The sequence below is a fragment of the Polyodon spathula genome, chromosome 1, assembly GCF_017654505.1.
Source record: "Polyodon spathula isolate WHYD16114869_AA chromosome 1, ASM1765450v1, whole genome shotgun sequence".
Classification (NCBI taxonomy): Eukaryota; Metazoa; Chordata; class Actinopteri; order Acipenseriformes; family Polyodontidae; genus Polyodon; species Polyodon spathula.
The window spans coordinates 75,014,405-75,036,367 of NC_054534.1; the positions used below are offsets into that span (position 1 = coordinate 75,014,405).

The 21,963-nt window shown below is 35.0% G+C and overlaps 1 protein-coding gene across 10 annotated transcripts in view; it reads right to left on the minus strand.

Moving 5' to 3' along the window:
* The window catches only part of LOC121322270 (nuclear factor 1 B-type), a 133,134-nt gene that overhangs the window by 38,249 nt on the left and 72,922 nt on the right, over positions 1 to 21,963 (minus strand). For 5 of the 10 annotated variants that reach the window (XM_041262069.1, XM_041261999.1, XM_041261980.1 and 2 more), the window contains 4 exons: positions 17,430 to 17,564; positions 16,608 to 16,792; positions 11,935 to 12,097; positions 8,328 to 8,410 (listed from right to left, as the gene is read on the minus strand). In XM_041262069.1, the coding sequence (XP_041118003.1) occupies positions 8,328 to 8,410; positions 11,935 to 12,097; positions 16,608 to 16,792; positions 17,430 to 17,564 (566 nt within the window). Of the gene's footprint in view, positions 1 to 7,876; positions 7,940 to 8,327; positions 8,411 to 11,934; positions 12,098 to 16,607; positions 16,793 to 17,429; positions 17,565 to 21,963 lie in introns of those variants that run through there. The other 5 variants (XM_041261990.1, XM_041262040.1, XM_041262060.1 and 2 more) reach the window with 4 other exon arrangements.

The following is a 21,963-nucleotide window of genomic DNA, read 5'->3' on the forward strand; positions in this document are numbered from 1 at the left end:
TAAATGCTCGATTGGGTTCAGATCTGGTGACTGAGAAGGCCATGAAATAAGGATAACATCAGTGTCATGCTCATCAAACCACTGGGCGAACACACATGCTCTGTGGATGGGGGAATTGTCATCCTGGAAGACAACCCACCCGGCAGGAAAGAAATGCCTTAACATGGGGTGAAGATGATCACTCAGTAACATTAAGTAGCAATTAGCATTGACCTTGCCTTCTAAGTAAATGAGTGCACCCACTCATGCCAGGAAAATGCCCCCCACAACATTACGAAACTACCATAACCCTTCACTGTTGGAACCAAGCACTCATGGCTGTAGAGTTCTTTAGGTTGGTACCACACGTGCACTCATCCATTTGTCGAGAACATGGTGAAGGATGATTCATCTGACCATATCACATTTCCCCACTGCTTGGTAGTCCATTGCCTGTGCTCTTTGCACCACTAGACTCGCAAACATGTGTGATGAGTGTTTTGTGCACTGCAACCCGACTATGTTATCCCACTCTGTGGAGTTCTCTGCGGACCGTTTTTGATGAAACTGGCTGCTCGCACCCCAGGTTGAAGTTTGCAGTCAATTGATCTGCAGTTGCTCGTCTGTTTTGCCTTGCACTTCCAATTAATGCAGGGATATCACGATCCTGGAGTATGTGCTTCCGCCCACTGTTGTTCTTTGCTGATGATGTCTTTCCCTCAGAGTTCCATGCCGACATCACCTTAGACACCGTTGCTCATGAAACATCAGCAAGTTGAGCTGTTTTAGTCACTGAAGCTCCTGCCAAATGCGTCCCAACAATCACCCCTCTTTCAAAGTCACTGAGATTTTCTTTTGCAGCCATGCTAGCCATAACTATAAGGAACCAGGCTGTCCAGCATTTTTATACATGACCCTGAGCATGATGGGATGTTATTTGCTTAATTAATGCATGAGCCACACCTGTGCGGAAGCCCTTGATTTCAATATGCTTGGTGTCCCTCGTTTACCCAGGTGTTTCCACTTTTTTGTCCACTACCTGTATATATTTTGGACCTGAATAGTTAAATGATCATTATTAATCACATAAAATGAAATCTTTTTTCTAGCACAAAATGTTTATGAATTAGGCTCACGGTGCTACAATATAGCAATGCAAAACAAAACACTGTAAGAGACATAAACAAAAATAAATACTGGCTGCCCACTGTATTCAAAAATCAACATCTGAAACCAGAATCTTTTCAAATGAACAAAATGTACAAAAGGATGGAACCACATCATTGTACTTAAAACGAAGGTAAGAAATACCTACGGACAATGAGCAAATATAATCAATCACACAATCTGGGTTGAAGCTTAGACATATTATTTTCAACTCCAGAGTTAACTGAGTGCTGCCATTGGCAGATCCCAGATGTTGTTAAACCAAGACGGGAATAAAGAAGTCCTTGCAGAGAAACTGTTTATAAAGACCAGTCCAATATGCTATTATTTTGAGCCAGTCTCATCCAGTCTTCACCAGACTACTATTGGGAATATATGTTTGTATTGGAGCTGAATACAGTTACATTCTTTCAGTGTAGCATTAACTAAAAAACAGTCTCATAAAAGATGTGGTGTATTACTGTAGTTCATGTGAATTGGAAAAAAGAGGAAAAATAACAAAAGGAAGGAACATCAGTAACAGTTTGAAATAGTTTGCTGCAATGCAGAGTTCTCAGCTTAAGTTGTTTTATTAGTTATCTGTGAACAAATACTGTTCCAGCTCACAATCTGGACGCTGTTTTGAGAAATGCAACAACCTTTCTATCAGTTGTCCAGATTTTCAGTACCTCAGAGGAACTATTTAGGCACAGCTGTACAGCAGGGGTGTGTGAATGCAGAAAAGAATAAAATGAAACACATAACCCACATTTATCATTGCAAGTGACAACGGGGTTATGACAACAGGATTAACTTCGAGACTAAAGTCTGATTTAGTCAGTAAGCTCAATGAGGTTTATATTTTGCAATGTGCATTAATAAATTACTGTACAACTATGCCTGACTTACAGCACTTCACTTTCCTGGGAACTACACAATCTGAGCCACAGATCATAATATTCTAAAGACTGCAAATGTTTTATTGATACAGTACTTCAGCAGTAATTACATTTTCAAGTGGTACAGTGAATACATATAACCTCAGAGACTATTCAAATGAACTCTGGTTTCTCAGAGATACTATTAACTATCACCTTACAATATTACAAGTATTACTATTGCATAAATTGGTTATATTAAATTGGACTTCTAATGTATGCTATGTATGTCAAAGTGAACAAAAGGGTCCTCGTAAAAAAATATTATAAAATTATTAAATGTGTATACTAGTTCTCAAAAGTTAGAAAAATATGTAATTAAATAAATAATGTGTCCTAAGTTTATTTTGTTTGGATAAGGAATTGTGTGTGTGTGTGCGTGTGTGTGTGTGTGTGTGTGTGTGTGTGTGTGTGTAGGGGGTGTGGGGGGTGCATTACAGGAAAAAGCCAGTGCATTCCAACATTTGTATACTGTCAATGTTTTGACTGAAACTTCCTCTAATTGCATCTCCTCAGCAGCTAGAACATGTGAATGGTGACCTCTTGTCCATTTACATACCTTTGTGTTGGTCATGTGATTTGCATTCACATCAAGCTGCCAGTTATGATATCAGACACAATAAGAACAGCCCATGCTTATAGCCTACTTCCTGACTGGACTGTCAAGCATCTATTCATGTTCCTTTCAGTCTATCAACTATCCAGAATCCCTCATGAGGGTTAAAGTTTTTCAAAGTGGTAGTACGGTAATTAAAGCAATGACTATTCAGTACTTTTTTTTTTACAGAAAGCAAATTTAACTACTATACAAAGCATGTCCTTAGCCTTCAACTAAAATAGATGGAACTCTCCACAGAAACATCATGCAGTGCTACAGCTCCGGATAGCCGGATATCCACTTGCATCTATGGAACAAATTTTACACAATGTACTTTTTTTAAAAAGTTTTGTATGTAGTTATTATTGTAAAGCAGAAGACAAGTAGTGGTATTTTCAAAGCGTTTTATGTTTTAAGAGTAATTGGCAAAAGAAAATTAGGTAAACGCCAAAGTCTAATTTAAGTTATTTAAATATCCTTACTATTTGGTGAATTTAAAAATAAAATAGTGCAAATTACAAAAAATAAAGTTTTCATACTAGAAAGCCACTCTTCAGATTTACAAAAAAAATAAATAAAAATAGGGCCTTTTATATTTCATGTGTATAGCTCGCCTCTTTGGAATTAATACCAGTCTATCAATTTCCTCTACAGAGATTCAAAAAGTACCAGTTTGCAATGTATGCCCCTTTAAGGCAATAAGTGGCAAGCATCATTAAACAGCTTCACGCCCAAATACATAGACCGCAGTAAGTGGAGTGTGCAGAGTTCATACTGTTGTGTTACTTGCTGCCAGAAGTTTCAAAAGGTTCTGCAGTTACTCAGTCTACAGCCCAATGCCAGCTCACACATGTTGCCATGTTCATATTGTAAAACCACAGATACATTCTTACCAAGCCAAGACTTTCTTCACACAAGAGCCTGTTTCTCTTAAAAAAAAGATTGAAAGTAACACTTGTAACAGATGAGACAAAATGGCAATTTGCTCTGTTTTTAATGCATTTGCCATCTGCTACATTCTGTTTGGAGCCATATTTTGAGGTAGTATGGTATACCCATTCTTTCTATGCCAGACATTTAAATTAAGGATTGGATACCACAAATGCATGCAGTAGACAGATTATCAATCACTAATTAACATAAAAGCAAATAATATTAATCGTTTCAAATATTGGCATGTATCTGCTTTCTAAAAAGAAGGATTACCAAACCTGGAAGATAAACATACCACAAAATCAGCTGATGAGCTTTCATTATAGTAGTGTACTTCCAAGTTTCATTTAACTTGGTTTAGAAAGCTTAGCAGGTGTCTTTACTGGAACATGCTGCCTAGTGTTGTTTACTTTCCAAACTCCACTGCCTATCCAAAGTCCAGCTTTATTATAATCAGTCTTGTTTTTGGAAACTGTGTACATCTGCTAAACTCTCTCATATTCACAACTATAACTTTTTCCTTAATTTCTTAAATGCTATTCCATGCATTTCTATTCCACTACAATAAAGTTGCTTATGGGGCATACCCTATATCTATCTATCTATCTATCTATCTATCTATCTATCTATCTATCTATCTATCTATCTATATATATTGCACACACAAATTAATGCTGCAGCATTTATTTTAAATGTTCTAAAAGGCCTGCAGCTTTTATTCAAGAGCAGCATTTATTCGAGGGCTGCATTAATTGAAAGTACGGCGACTTTTTTGATGTTTACATTTACTAGAAGTAAATATTCAACCCAGATATCATCCATTGCACAAAGAGAGGAGAAGCAGCAGAATGTGCATGGGAATTGCTCCTTCACATTAATACTGGTAGTCCTCATGGTGACGCAAACAAAGAGAATCTAACCATCCACTGAGACGAGGAAAGTGAAGAGCAAGACAATGATACACAAGAAGTTGTGTTTGACCAGGTGAGTTTGTAAACTTTTACCTTTTTTTCTTTTGAATAACATTAATCCATTACAGTAAAATCTGTGTCATGTTTACTTGTTTATTGTTGAATGCAGTGTTTATTCGAGGGTGGCATTAATTTAAGGATAGACAGGATATGAAGTTTGTTAACCAAAGAAATGTGTACACCTTATTTTATTTTAGTTATAATGATATGAAGAGACAAAAATACGTCTACATACTGTACCAGCATAGGTCACAGCTCATGTTAACAACTGTATTCCGTTCCCTGTGTATGTTCTGAAGAGTTTGTACTAGCTACTATGTACTACTACAGTTGATCAGGAGATTCAATTCAGGACTAAATCACACCTTCGTGTTTAGTATTAAAGCTCTTTAAGAAGTTACTTTAACCATTCCTCACTTTAAACTTCAGATTGCAGATGAATATATTTTGCATTATTTTTATGAAATGGTACAGGAAAACTTAGTTTTACTATCCTTTAAAACTTAACTTTATCTGGTTTAATCTTAATGATCTGAATTGGCATATATGTTCAGATCTTACTCTGTAGATTACATTAAAAAAAAAAAACTCTTAGGTTAGATCAATGAGGGGTCGTGTAAGCAAAGAAGGTCTTCTTAACTTGGGCCATAGTCAGGCCGTTTTACATTTACAGTCTGTGATAAGCATATACTTTACCAAGCTGTACTTAATAATAAACAGTTTTTTGCATCTAAAGCTTTCAACTGAACCATAATTTATACACACTGAACTTTATCCCCCTTTATGAACAAAAGGCCCTCAGCACCAGTGTATGAATGGACATGTCAATACATCTCATAACCTGGGGAAATAAATCTTAAGAACAACACTGTAACAATAAAGGAAATAATGTATTGGTGATATTATGTATTCCTCCCCGTCACTAGTCAATGTTTAAATACCCCCCCCCCCCCCATTGCACAAATCGTGCTTTCTAATTCCAAGGAACTCTTGACTAATATAAAACTGATTAATGGTCTTTTTACATTTAATAAATGTCCCACTTTTTCATCTGGAGTCTTTTTTTTTTTTTTTAAATAGTAAGCACCCCTCCCTTGGGGAATTTCCTTTCTCATATGCTTTTATTAAAAATAAAGCACACTAAATCAATCATATTTGATCTGAATGTATTTAATGTGTAATGTATTTGGCACAGACAGCGCTAGTATTTTTTATTTCGCATTTTGAAACATCCTCTATGTACAAATGTATAATAAATATCCTAAAAGACTGCATGTTTGAAACCATGACTGTACTTCTGAAATAAGTCATTATCATGAAAAAACAGATCACCATGATTTACATTCAAGATCTGCCCGATATCCTGACTCTAAAAAAACTTGTGACAAACAGCGTTAACTTATAACTATGTTTCATCGCAACTAGATAAGCCATTCTCTACATGTTTGACATATGTATACAAAGAAAGACATCAGTCTATATTGTCGGAAAGGATAGATAAGTACCGTTTAATTTGATATCTCCAATACGGGTTGAGCCTACTTTGTGGTGAAAGTCTATTTTATGGCTAAGCACTTCACAAACAAGCTTTCCTTTCACAGTTTCTTGGCAAGCTTGACATTTTTAAAACACAAGCTGGTGACTTTCAAAACTGATTTTTTTAGCAATTAAACTTCACACAAAAGGATTTACAAGATATAATAGCTAATTTAGAGTACTAATTTAGAGCTAATTTAGAGTAATTTTCACCTTATCAATGACTGATGAAAATGAAATTTTACACAGGAAAAAATCATAGTTATGCAATTAATATCTATATATGAGTAGTCACCTAATATATATATATATATATATATATATATATATATATATGCTATCTAGATTATATATATTTATGATTACCAGATTATGTTGGGATTATGTGTGCTAAATTCTTATTGCACCATCAACAACAATATTATTAATAAAGGTATTAAAAATATTACACATTTCATAAACAAATACATTCAAAAGTTACTGGGGTCTTTTTTAGTGATAGTAGCATCATCATAACTTGATATCACCATCATAAATCTTGCAAACCTGCTCTATAGCATCTAGCACAGTTTTATTGTCTTCAGTGGGGTCATTCTTTTTAGAAACTAAAATCTACAGACATACCAATATGCAACTAGGACATCTAAGAATCAGTATTTCTACACATTTTACCATACTTTACTTCATGTACTACAATAAAGAAACAGAGCTTATAATTACGTTGTGATGGGATGGAACTGAAAAAACACCAATTATTATTTTGTATTTACACAGCCATGTGCAGATGTAATCAATTAGTACTCACTGAAAAAAACAAACTGAGACAGCATCGCCCTCAGTATTTAGAAACATGCCTTTTTTGTTTAATTTGCACAACACTGCATGCTTTGTGGCCCTTTTACACTACAAAACCTGGGGCTATACAACACATCACCAAGTTCCATATGAGAAACTTGACATTCAAAACTAAAATAACTAATTTAAGAGTATGCATGCAAAACAACAACAAAAAACAAACAAACAAAAAAAAACAACTTGAAAACTAAACAGCTGAGATTTCTTTGCTGGCACATGTTCAAAACAGATTCAGATAAATTAAGCATTTAATATACTTTGATCTCCATTTTATACACTAGCTGTTGTTATACCTTTTAAAATATTAGGAGTAACATAACATACAATCTTCTGTTTTCTACTTTTCTCTAACCTTACATAATTGTATTTGGAATGCAATTTTCTAAAGAAAGGCAAACACATTGTTAATAAAAAGTTTTTTAAAAAAGGTCCTTGAGACCAGCTTACAATTAACTACACAGTTAAAAACATGAAATAACACTAAAGATATAATAATAATATACTGTAGTCACCTCTGTATACAAGGCATGCCATTGAATCCCAAGTGAAGAGCTCTATACTGTATTTTAGCTTGATCAATTTTCACTTAAAATACTATTTAGCAGCAAGTGCAAGGGAAAAAGCAAATTTCCTTAAAAGGAATAAAACATTTATCATATAAAAGTAGAAAGAATCTTCTACCTGCAACTAATGTTTTGTGCAACTAATGTGTTTCACGCAGATGTATCCTGTACATTGTTTAAAAGATTGTATTATATTCAGAAAATGTGACTTTGCCGTTGCACTTGTTGCTAAATTTTTATCTAACAAACTTTGGCTACAGCTGAGATCATTCAAAAGCATAAAGACTTGTCTACTCATAAAAACAGATTGTCTGGTGCCACTAGCAAATCAGGTGGATGTGTTGAAACTGTGGCGGCGTCATTTGTTGCAGATTAGGAGGAATGGCTAACCCAGCAGGTGAGTGCCTCAGAAAAACTGTTCTGAAAAACCCAGCAAAGGCTGTTAAATCGCTGCTTGCTTATCTTTAAGTATTGTTAAGAGTGAGTCTAACGTCATCTAAAAATATATTGTTAAGGGTAACTGCGACATTAACCTGGTCACACTATTAGACCTTAGTGAACGCTGATGTACTGAAGATGCATTGGTTAATCAAAAGCTAAGATCTTTTGGGATGGAAGACATAGACTTGCAGAGGTATTCATTAAACATAAGGCTTTCTGACCACAGCTGTTACTGAAACTAAAGGTATGCAGGTAAAGGTAATAACATGGAAGAGCTGTCCCATTGCATGTAACTTAAACGGTAGTTTAGAGTGAAGTTGGACACTCTTGGGATACTACATATGAAAGGAAAGAGCTGCATGCTCACCTGTTGCTGGTGTAAGAAGGATGGGTCCCTTGAGCTCAGTCCCACGAACCTGTTTGAAGTGGGTGTGCCTGGGGCTGTGTAGGCTAGTAAAGCATAAAACAAGTAGTCAGTTTAGAAAACACATCTAAAATATACGCTTTAAAACATTGCCTAATTTCTACGAGCTTTAAAAATCAAGCCAAATTATTATTTTTCTTGAAGACATAAATGCCCGGGACTGTATTTAGAATAAAGATGTCATAGAAAGCATGTTGTAAATAGGGAGAATGCAGTAGGAATCCTTTAGTGGCTCTAATGTATAACCTTTAAAAGTCATTTTTACAAAAGAGCAAGTTCTTAAAGCAGTGCTGAACTTCAAAACACATGTATAATCATTCATAAAGTGTGAGCAGACTTTGTATAAAGGATTTGAGAAGTTCTCAGAAAATGACTTTGAATGTGTCATTAAAAATATCTATCAAGACTAATTTATTGTTCAAATAAACCAATCAATAACAAACCCTGTTTTTATTGCTTTGTAAACTGAAGGCAAATTAAACATCTATGAGATTTTTTACATGTTGGGACAAATTTAGTCTTGATGCATTTTAATTTATGATGATTGTGTCATATGCAGTATTAAACATGTTTGGAATAAATATCCTGAGGCAAAGATTCCTGTTTTGCTTTATAACACCTGCATGAACTGTTTTCTAAGGTGATGTGTCTAATTTACATACATTAAAAGAAATGTTTTATAAAGATGTTCAATCTTGGACAGAAAGTAAAAGTGATCAAAGGTTTAACAACCTCAGCAGAAAGAGAAAAATACAAATAAAAAATTCCAAACCAAATCAAAGGACACCAGTTGCCTTGTGTTGTGAGTCCCTGTCAAAACGCTGCTGCTTTAATACAGTGTCTCAAAATACAGTGGTCATATCAAGCAGTAACACTTTTTACAGTGGAGTCTCTTCAATTGTTCTAAATACCGGACCGTCATTTGTTTAAATCCTAAAAAGACCCACTATGCATTTGTGTTTTTTTTTAATAGTTTTTGCGCCCTTTGATTTTCAATGTCTCTAAACCAGGTTTAATAATAAGATTAATTTAGTACCACTGTACAGTGTGATAAATGAATAGAGCAGAGCACAATTATGATTTATTTGAATGAATAGTCCAGGTGACAATCCCTTACCTATTAAACTTCTGCATGCCTTTAGTTTATGTGGAGTAGTAGCACACATACACGCCCCACCCCTCGTTTTATTTAGATCTCATCATTATGTGTCTGAAAGCATTACCCAATTGTGTGTATACTGTATATGAACTTTCTTTTTTTTTTAACTGTTCTTTGATTAAAAGAACCTTGAAAATAAACATATGTTTGCTGGGAAAATGTATTTCTGCTGAGTACATCTTATATATATATATATATATATATATATATATATATATATATATATATATATATATATATATATATATATATATATATATATATATATATATATAAAAGATGTACTCAGCAGAAATACATTTTCCCAGCAAATTTGTAGCTTAGAAAGACAAAGATGGGCAAGTAACACGATCGACTGACGTAGTGCTAAATTGGCGGTGAGTTCTGCCACAGCACAAATTTGACCTCATTCCGAAAGTATTAACTGGCCCAAAATTAATGAGGCCCAGCATAAGCTGCCACACTGAAATGCTTAAATGCACAGGGATGGTGCTCATAATGGGTTACAGTAGCCTCCCCTCCAAATGGGCTACCTCAATTTAACAATAGCTAGGTCATTTGGAGAGGCAGAAATGACAGCTCAAATTCGGCTAACCTGTGTTTTAAATAAAATGTACAGGTTTTAACCCACTAAAGACCAGCCAGCTCATCTGGAGAGGCAGAAATGACCAGTGTTGACTAAGTGCCTTGACTTTATATTATGTTATTATAAATAAGATGGAGAAAACCTCAGAATCGAGTGTGGTAGCCAGTGTACCAGAGTACCACAGGGATCAGTATTATGTCCTCTGCTATTCCTAATCTACATTAATGATTTAGATTCTGGTATAGTAAGCAAACTTGTTAAATTTGCAGACGACACAAAAATAGGAAGAGTGGCAAACACTGTTGCAGCAGCAAAGGTCATTCAAAATGATCTAGACAAGATTCAGAACTGGGCAGACACATGGCAAATGACATTTAATAGGGGTCACAAATGGAGATTAGACAGAGGGGCATTCAGAACAGAAAATAGGAGGCACTTTTTTACACAGAGAATCGTGAGGGTCTGGAATCAACTACCCAGTGATGTTGCTGAAGCTGACACCCTGGGATCCTTCAAGAAGCTGCTTGATGAGATTCTGGGATCAATAAGCTACTTACTTACTAACAACCAAACGAGCAAGATGGGCTGAATGGCCTCCTCTCGTTAAACTTTCTTATGTTCTTATGTTCTTATGTTATTATTATACGACAGATAAAACCAAATATACATAATGAAAGGGATACAATGAACCAAGTTTACTATATGATGAATAAAAACAATTGTACATAATGAAATAGCCGGTGTCGAGCTATAATTTCATCCTCCGGGAGATCACAAAGGGTAATGCAGACCCTAAATACTCTGCCTTCTTGTCAATACTCTACCTCTGTTCCTGGGTTGTTCAGGAAGGTTAGGGGCCTGGACTGTCCATCATAAAAAATACATTATGACTGCTGCCATAATGCTCTTTCCTATGAGCTGCTTTCTGACTTTTTTTTTGTGCCCAAATAAGACCAATTTAAAATCAGACTTATTTGTGGAGTCTTTTAGAACTGGCGCAGCTGTTCTGCTGCTTCATAAATCTCATTTTAATATCACAGACTTAATTTACAAATGAGCCCCACCTCAATTTGCCCATGCATATAATTAAGGCTTGATGCATGGCTAATGAGCGGTGGAGATCATTTTGGCGGTGCGAACACAAACTTAGCTTGCCAAAAGTGTCATGATACATACAGGGAATTTTAAGGCCATCGTATACTCGGCGCTATGGCATTAATGCTGTTGCAAACGCTTGATACATGACTCTCAAAGTATATTAACTATTTTGCAGTGGTGAAAGGATACATTGCATAAAACGTAATTTAAAGTTTAAAATGTTATTGTTTTTTGTTTTCTTTTTACAAAATAACATAAGCCTTTTCATTAGTGCAATAATCCACTCCAGGGTGTAGGTAAGACATATAGGTTACTGCACATCTGTTGATATTGCTTAGATAAGTATTGAATAGAACAGAATAAATCAGTATGTGTGAGAGGTTTCAGATGTATGTGTGACTGTTATAAAGTTATAACATCGATCAGTAGCAGAGATATTTGATTAAAGTTGGTTTGATGATCCTTATGAGTGACAGGACATGCATTTTAGAGTAAATGATAGGAAAATAAATGGTTCAAAATGATAGTGAAGTATGACTAATGCATCTTCTCTGCTCAACAGGAAGAAGAGAAGTAGACAAGGCCCTATTTTGACACTTCCATAAAGTGTCTATGTCCTTTTTGATTCTATGACTGAAAGCGAACTGGCCTTTAGCACTCTATATAAGGAACAGCTGAGTTCCTGGTGGTCAGGCAGGAGTACTTACTGGCTGTGGTGGGTGAAGCTGCCTCACCTTCTGTCGATGTAGTGATGGGTTTAGTGTCTGGCATGGACAAGGAGACGGGTCGCACTGAGCCATGGTGTGGAGATGGTGCCAACACCGGGGTGAAGTGGCCTGGCACTTTCCCCACAACTTGACCACTGCTAGGCTATAAAAACAGAAAACACAAAGGTGTTAAGAAAAAAACAAGCAACCTTTAACATCATGCATTTAAAACTCGTGCTAAGGGGTGAATTAACTTGATCTAAGCAGATTTAAATACTGCCATCTTTTAAATCAGTAAGAAAGACCAAGCTGTTTTAAAATGTTTTGCAAACAGATGTTTGATTTACATTTATTCGGGGGACAGAATTTATATTTCATTATTTCATTATTTAGATCTGCCACTGTGCTGGACCAATTGAATTGACCCGTTATTTTCTGAAAAAATCTTTATAATACATTTTGTAAAAATAAATGAAAAAAATAATGAGGATTTAACCCTTTACTGCCCAGTGTCCAATATATTTGAAATAGGTGCTAAATAGGAAACATACCCTGGGCAGTAAAGGGTTAAAAGAAAAGCTTCATGCAATTACAAATACAATTCCTTAATTTTGATCACATAAACCAGTGGATATCAGATAAATTACAAAGGGAATGTAACAGAGTAGATTTGGTTTAATTAAACAGTTATTCTACTTGGAATGTATTAGAATATATACCAAACAAGCCAGTTACTAAAACAACATTGTCTTTGTGCACATCTGTTAAAGTGTATAGACCAAATGCCACCTGGTAGCCAAATTAGAAGTGACAATAGAAGAGAAGTTAAAGAAAAAGAAAACATTCACAGACATTGATACGCTAAACAATGTTAGCCATACATTTTCAGGGTTCAAATCTCAAAGAGGTCTTTAACAAGGATTGTATCCACTGCATTCCCTAATGTGAATACAATGTTTAATTAGTCTGTAATATAATCTGTGTTAAAGCAAGTATAAAAACATTTTGGCATCTGTCCACAAGAACAAGACATGTTACTTGCCAAGTCTTTCCCTGTATAAATGAATCAAATCATAAAGTACTGTAACTGCTGCATTGAGCTCATTTTAAAGGACATAATTTCATTCTGTTGATTTTTTTCTTCTAAATAGCTTTTAAATTTGAGTAAGAAAGAGAACATAACATAGGACGTGGAAATGGAACCATGGAAATCAGAAAAAAAATAAACCCTTTTGATGCTTAATCGTAGCAACATGGAAAAAAAAAAAAGATATGTCTATACAGTAACATACAAGTTCTTACATCCTGGCGTTCACTATCTGCAGATAATTAAAAAACGAGTCGATATGTTTTGGTCTCCACAACAAGCATAGAAAAATAAAGAAATGGACATTTAACCAAACAGTGAGGAGAAGGGCTTAGATCGACACCATTACAAGTATTGTTGACATCAATTGTATGTGTCTTGGTTTTCTTTATGATTTGTTTTCTAATGTCTCCCATTGGTTTTGGATAGATAATACACTTGTTGGCTGTTGGATTACATATTGTTCCTTTTATAGCCTTTTTCTGTAACAAAATTACATACCATAAATTATAGAGAAGTACAGCTGTTGTATTATGTAGCAAACAGTACAGCACATTTAATTTGTGGATAAAATTTACTTAATATGCTAAATTTAGTTACAGTTAATGGCTACTAAAAGTGGGCTTACAATAGTTGTTTTCCTCACTTTCTTCATTCTCTCACTCCCATTTCTTCTGCAAAACTTGAAATAGCAGAAGCTGTTTTTCTACAAAAACAGCTTAGTTTATTTCCAAGAAACAAGGTTCATTTAAGGTTTTACAACAATAAATTAATCAAACTAAAAGAAACCTTATACATTGGGATATAAATGCTGTATTTTATTAAATGGAGAGTATGACTTGTCTGCCTTTTGTTTCAACGGTTGCCTCTACTCTTCTGAACAAAGCTTTTTCGTTGACTTTAGGTGGCATTGCCCTCTATTTCTTATTTTGATCACTCAGTATGGTTCTGGTAAGCACTACTGGCCGGCTATTTCAGGAAATCTATCATTCACTCTTCTTTGGTCTGTGATTGCATTGGTCCAAGTCCAGATCAAAAGAAGCATCAATCCACTGATGGTGTTCCAGCACCACAGAAGGGGCAGAGGAATTAGACCCAGTAATAAGTGGCATGTGTACAGCTGCACAACATGAATGGACTGATGTCCACGTAGCATTCTGAGAATCAGTTTTGCGGTCCGTGAGGCCGATGATTGTGACCTGGTTATGAATGTCCTCTTGCCTTGTGTGGTAATTTCTATAGTTTGAACAGAGGCAACTTTGATAGTGCCTGTGGGTGATATGCCATTGCCCAGAGTGGAAATTGGGATTTTGGCTTGCTCTGCAACTTCAGTAGAATAAATTTACAACAAAATTTGAAATTTGGTGACCAAGCCAAAAAGGTCCCGCAGTCGTTACAGTTTTTTATATAAACCAGACCAGTAGTTGTTTTAGAGTACGGTAGTGATTCTGGATACTCAACACTTGGATTTCCATGGTGATTGTCAATAGGGTTGACCAGCTGTATCTGTAAAACTAATATATTATTTGGTTGTTTTAGAAAATTATTTTTTTAAACAATCCCGTAGGTGATGTCTAGGAGTACTAGAAGACCTATTTTTTTTTTTTTCAGGCAGGCTCACCTTTTCGTTAATTCATTCTATAACCTAACACAAGATGAAACTACATATATTTTGTTCTTTTTTTTTTATCAATGATGCTATTATGTTTCAGGCAGGTTATAAGAAAAGGCATGTCCTAAGTTGCCCTTGATCCCACTGGAATGATGAAACTGTCCACAATAAAGACATATTTGCCCCTGAGGAACAGTCTGAAGTATTTTCTAGCAGCAATAACTTCTTTGAAACATGGGTAATGTACTGTTGTAAAATAAGTACGAATTTGCTCAGTGAATTAATGTAATTAGCTTTATTTGATTAAAAGCCATTACTATTGTACACCTGAATGACATAAACTGGGCGTAAATGAAAAAACATTGCTGAGACTGCAACAAAAGGAAACAAACAGTTAATCAATTCTAATAACAATTAGTTCAGATCTTTAGGTTTGTATTTGTGTTAAAGTCAGTTCCAAATGCAAAGATTTCCATTCAGTGTGGCTGTATTTTAAACAAAAGATCATGTTGCTCCAGAGAATGCCAATGTTTCTAATTTAAAACATTTTTCATCAACTTGCAATTTTTAACTTGCAATTTTTAACAGCTAGACTATAATTTATATCTAACAATAACCTATATAATGCTTACATGGCGCTTTCTTTGTGCTTTGTGGTAACCCTGCCTTCTGAATCACTAGTTTTGATACCACAACAATCCTCTTTCCCACATCTTTTTCTAAAAAGGAAACATCACTTTTCTCTCTCCTTGGAACCCCAGAAAAAAACAAATATGTGAACGCAGAAAACTAAAACATGCTAGAACCACCTCGAAAATAACTATACAAAATTAGAAAGAAAAAAAATTCCAACAAATTCATTTTTATTACACTGTATGCGCTAATCCTACAGAATACTGTGAACCCTCACTAACTTGTGTAATGTACTGAATGAATACTGTGCAATGTACTAATTTTACTGGTCGTCCTCCATCTGTAAAATGTATGTTGTTTAATCTTGTGGTTTATGAAAACCACTAGGAAAAAAATAAACTATTGTGGACCTTAAAAACACTGAAATGGGCCCTGTACTGAATATTAAAGGGTTTGCATTATTCAGCAGGCAAGATAAATACATTGAAATGCTTTCTTTAATTAACTAAATGCATCACTTCTAAAATAATCCAGGGTGGTTTTACATGAACCTTTCTGTATCATGAATTAAACTGGTTATCATTACCAGCTTTTGTACAGCATTGATATGCTTCCTTGCTGAGATTGCAGTTTCTTTCAGCTACTATATGAAAGTGCTAGTGAAAGCTAGGGGACCAAACCAAGTTAAGAATAGGAGACCTATCCTTACCAATCAGACACAGCTTTGACAGCAGAAGGCTTTATTGACCCATCATTAGATTAAGCCGTGGAATCAATCATGCCCTTGCCAAAGTAGAGACAAGCCTTACTTAGCATATGGCCTTGCTACTTAAATCCAGGACATTGCAAAGTAATTTAAAGCAGGCTTTTATTAGCAATCAAATGCAGCATTCTTTATGAGCCTGGAGGCATCTAGAGATGTGTGTTCTATTCAAATACCCTTTACAGCTAGATGGTTATGTGGAGACAGCCATAAAATTACATTATGATTTAAGCTATGCCTTAAATCCTAATGACTTATGTTGATTTCCTCACATACCAACAATTTACACATTAATAGCAGATATATCCCTTATAAAAGTTTACCATAGTAAAACATAGCAAAGTGTAATAAAGCAATTTAAAATCATGGTCGAGCATAGGTAAGTATATTAAAGCCCAGAACAGTTTGGCAAAACATCATAAACTATAGTAAAATGCATAGTATGACCATGGGAAAAGCATTTGAAAACTGCAAAATTACCATGCAAAAATACTGAGAAACTTTAATAAGGGATTTCAGGTACTCAATATCACATTTGATGTCAGTGCCCTGATCAGAAGTCTGTCCCTGTTCCTTACCTGACTGGTTTGTGGGTTGGACGGGTCATAAGATGGTATATAATTCTTCAGGGTATCCTGAGGGTTCAGATGTGGCGGGTATCGAATTGTGGGGTGAGAGAAGTAGGTGGTCGGGGCAGGAGGGAGAATAGAAGGTGTTGAAAACTGCAACGGTGATGGCGGAGGTGGGCTTCTTGTTGAGATAACTAGAAGGAATTAAAAAAAGAAAGTGTGCTGCTGTTGATCACTAAACACCTTGCACATTTAAGTACTGCTGTAACAGAATAAAGACATAATGGGTAATTTTAAAATTGGCATATGTAAATATTACTTTACTGGACTTAAGTTTTGAGTAATATTTCCTAGACTTGTATACAGAATTTAAGTAAAACTTTTTTCACACCACTGTTAGAGTTTAACACCATTCCACATACTCTACTGCATGGCTTCTCTGAGGGAATGTAATGGGCGACTCCATAAACCAACATATTGTATGTATGTATGTATGTATGTATGTATGTATATAGATATCTATAATATATATATATATATTATATATATATAATATATATAATATATAATATATACTATATAACCTGCTGGGTAAGGTGGTACCATGTAATTATACTGTACAATTTACATAAAATCAATAATGTGTCTTTGGGAAGGCTAGCGGATGATGCTGTTGGGGGGGGGGGGGGGGGAGTGATTCAATTTAACAATTAAAGAAGATCTGCTGATCTCAAAACAATGTCAGTGCTGCAAGCCAAGATAATCGGTATATGTACTGGAAGCCTGAATCCCACATCGATCACCACTGTTGCATTTTTGGCCAATGCCTACCACTGTGTCCGACTCCAGTGATTCCCGGGTGGTGGTGCTGAGGGAAAGTGCTCAGTCTTGAAGAGGAATCCTGGGGGGATGTGGGGCTAAACAATGGCTTCTCTGGCTTCTTCATTGAGGGAGAAGACATATCTGCTGCAGAAACAAAATACAAAAACTTCAGCACAATGTTGTTTCTTTTTCTTTTTTCTAAAATCCTGTCTGGGATTAATTCATATTGTAACTAACAAACCAGAAACACAGGAAATTGATTTCGGAATTTACCAATGCTAACATTTTCGAAGCAAACTGCTTAGAGACTATGCCTAATCTGATTGCTTTTTTATTAAACTGCTTGCACAATGAAACTTTACTGAGAAACAGACATATTAATCATGTTAGTTCAACATCTTTGCACTTCATGATTACCAGTACCACCTAAACAAAATCATATATTTGTTTTACAAAATGTACCTTTGGTTTACCCAAAGTCAGGTGATGATCCCAACATAACTTGTAAAACTGGATGTTGAACTATTATTGCAACATTCATGCAGGTGACGACTTGCTTACAACTTGTGTAAACACAGAATTGCCTACACTATTTAAAACAAGACCAATTCACAGGTCGGCCTTCATTTCATGGAGCTGCTGATTGAGATTTATCAAATCATTCAATAACGCTGGTGCAGTAAAAACAAAGGGAGAGAAAAATCAAACACAGAAAAAGCTTCAATACAAATCAAGTAATTTTTTCAAAGATCTGCGTGCTGTCTAAATTAAAGCAAAAACATTTTCAACATTATCAGACGATAAATATATCATGCGACCTATTGATCTACGCAAGTCATTCCTGAGTATGTATCTGTGTGTCACTAGGCTTTGTGTTAATGTTTTTTTTTTTTCCTTAGGTTGACAGTCTTTTCCCATAAATACCACAATCACAGAGTAATCATGATGTAAACCACCTTCATTGAGGCTTCACAAAAATATAATTTTTATTTTTTTTTCTAATTGCAAGAACCCACTGTGACAGATAAAATTTAAATACACCCATGCTAAGAATGGGACAATGGGTCAAGGAAATATGATAGTAACTAACAAAAATTAATGTAAAACATTGGTAGATTTGAAACACGAGTCACATCTCCTTTTGAGTAAAATACCATAATCCCCATACTTAGTGAAATGTCTCAAGAAAAAGAAGAAAAAATCATCAGATAATGTCTTGAGAGGTTGTGATTTGTCAAATAATTTATATAGAGTTCTCTAAAATGGCTGACAGAATTTTATTTTTTTTTTGGGGGGGGGGGGGGGGTGTAATCTGTTTTTTTGTCAAGAAAATTCAATTAAATAAAAACCTCATAATTTCATTGCTTTTCTTTGCAGTAGAAGGTTGGGAAAGTTCCCTCTGTGGGTCTCTAAGGTTCCTGCTGTTTTTGAAAATCATACCCTGTGTGGGCCTCTAGGAACAAAGTTGGCTAAACACACATCTCGATTTGAATGTTCTAAAAGGAAAATTATGTTTTTCTTGGCAAAACTGTTTTCTATTGGTAGATTTTGCTAGTTCAAATGAATTTAGCTTTTAAAAACTCTTTTTGCTATATGCGGTGTTTGACAAGGTTTTGGTAAAGAAGCATGCTGTCCTCCAGCAACTCTGTTTAGCTTCAAAAAGAAAAGAAAATAATAGTTTAGAAATTATCAAGACTGTTTAGATCACATCCCAACAGGGTAATTTATTAAAACATGCAACAGTTGGGATGATCCAGTCAAATAAAATCAGAACACTTTATCAAATGAACAAACCAGATAATCAAATGTTTGTATGTGTTTCATGTAAAAAGAAAAAAAAAACTAAGACTATAAATGCCAGCGTATTTATGAAAACTTTAACAATTTTGAAAACTGCTATTTTCTTTATTGCAAACAATGGTTGGTTATGAGAACATTATACTCGGTAAGCTTTGTATCACAATGGCAAAAATTGACTACTGGGAAGGTTACTGCTGGTTGCTTTAAAAAAAGCTAAGGGACGCTAAAAAAGGGTAAATCATAGAAAAAGCCTTTTCTTTGGGTAAAGTGATATTTAAATATGACTACAGTTTCAAATAATTGTTTAAGTGCATTTTCCTTTAAAGGTGTACTGTATTTTTTGCCTTAGGGGAGTTGAATGGTAAAGAAATGTTGGCAGCGCTCCTGTCCCCCTGCTATTTTCTCATATGGATTTGATTTTAAAAATACATTTCTCATGCACTGCTTCAAGCAACAATATATGCATATTACAGTACTTCACTGCCTTTCAAAAAAAAAAAAAAAAAAAAAACAGCGGGAAAAAATGTGTATGTGCTTCTTGGCCAAGACTTTCCAGAACGTTGTGTCTCTATTAAAATGGCTGTGAATCTATTCCTGTCTGCCCAAGGCAACAGTTCCACTATTACAGCTAGAAATCATTGGGAGACACACCAGGAAACATGCTTTAGTCAGCCATAATTAAAACTGTTGTAGATTTCAGCAGGACCATAGCAAACATTAATGAGACATGCGTTACAGCAATTTCACCATCAAATAACCCCCCCCCCCCCCCCCCCCCCCCCCCCACCCCCCCCCCCCACCCCCACAGTGGAGGGGTGGAGTTGGGGGTGGAGTGGGGGGGGAACTGACTAGAGTAGTACTTTCAGTACATGTTTACCGATAAATGTCACATGATCCACCAACTGGCTAGCCACCTGTTAGACAGACTTCAGTCTACTCAAGCAAGACAAGTTCAAACATCCACCTTAACACCTGTTTGTCTCATACACCTGTTCATTTTTTCCCAATTATGTATGTTGTTCGGTTTAACCCTTTAGAAAGTTTCTGGAACCGTTCATTATAACAACATGTTTGTGATAACTAACTAACTGCTTCATCATAGAAAACAATATCAACTACAACCATCTGCTTACTGTATCACATATGCACTATCTAATGCATTATTAGGTTGAAAACCTCACTGACTTATTTCTGAGCAACTTTGACCAATCATGTTTTCAAATTTTACTCATTAGGCATGTGTGACCTGAGGATTTTAAATCATACCTTGGGGTGAAAGGCAATACACAAACCCACTGGGCAACCAAGTCTTGATGAATTAAATAGCATTGTTTTATCAATTAATGTTTATGTACTTAGTTTAAGTGTTATTATAAAATACATTGGCACTTCATTTTAATTTTTTTTTTTTTTTAAATATATTTTATACTTAAAAAAAAATTCTGAATTCCACATTGAATTATACGCTGAACCTAAATCAGACAGTCAACATGATTGGGTATGTTTACAAATATCACATGCGTGTGTGCCAAAAGTCAAAACTTTTTTTTTGTTTTTTTTTTTGCCTATTTATATTCAATTTGGATATAGGTACACAGTTACCTTTCTGGATAACTGTATACAGTATAAGCAAACGTGCGGAACTAGTTTTCATCGCTCAAAGCCTCTGGTCTAGTCATACCCAAAATATTTAGTTGTGCCTGGCATAAATAAAATAAAAACAAACAAACTACCCAGTCTGTTTAAATTGCCCTACTTCATCAGGTTACATTTATAGTTATCTTACAAACATACAGCATATCAATGTTATTTAACCTTTTAAGTACTGTAAATTCTTATAGCAACTTCAGACAATGTGGATAAAGATTTCTATATTTAATAGCAATATTAACAAAACATTCATATTGTACCATAAGATAATAACTGTAAAACAAAAAGCAACAAGTTAACATAAACAATGATAACATTTAAATCTAGTATACTTAAAATAGCAGGATTTTTGAGGACTTATTTATTCATTGTGGTTTTCCATACAATCTTTGCAGTCCTTCTGAAGCTGTGCTGAGGTAGGCAGTGATTAGTAATTAATGACATTAATTTTAGCAATCATTAACATATTCAATTACCATATGTATGAACCAGCTTTGGACAGTCCTTAGAAAGGCTTTGTTGGTGCAGACTATCTACAACGCATCTAAATATTACTCCAAAACTAAAATGGAAAAACCCTGTATCTACTCCTTCATACTCAAATTTGCCAAATGAATGATAAAACACTCCATATACAAGTTAATAAATATTTTTTGCTACTTGTTCAAAACAATACTTAAGCTGATTTGCATATTGAAGTTAAACTGTTCTAGTGTCACGTCAAATACTGCAACATACAAAATACATACAAAGACAGCAAGGTTAAGTGAGGTAAAACAAAATAAATGAGTGATGAAACAGAAATAAGCCATTCCAGTTACTGAAAGATTTAAAAAAAAAGTTTATGAGTATGATAGTTTCAAAAACAGTAAGCAAGATTAATGACAGCACTCTTCTTTAGTTCAGACTCAAAGACATTAATTTACTGTGTTTAAAGTACCAAGGCTATATCAGTACGAAGTTTCTTACAGTCTTTAACGTTTCAAGTCAATATATTGGAAAAGTAAATGCTGGCTTATCAGCAGTCCCTTTTAATTTATCATGCGTCAAAGTCCTAAGTAAACAGGCATGACTGTTTAGACGGACTTTGCTA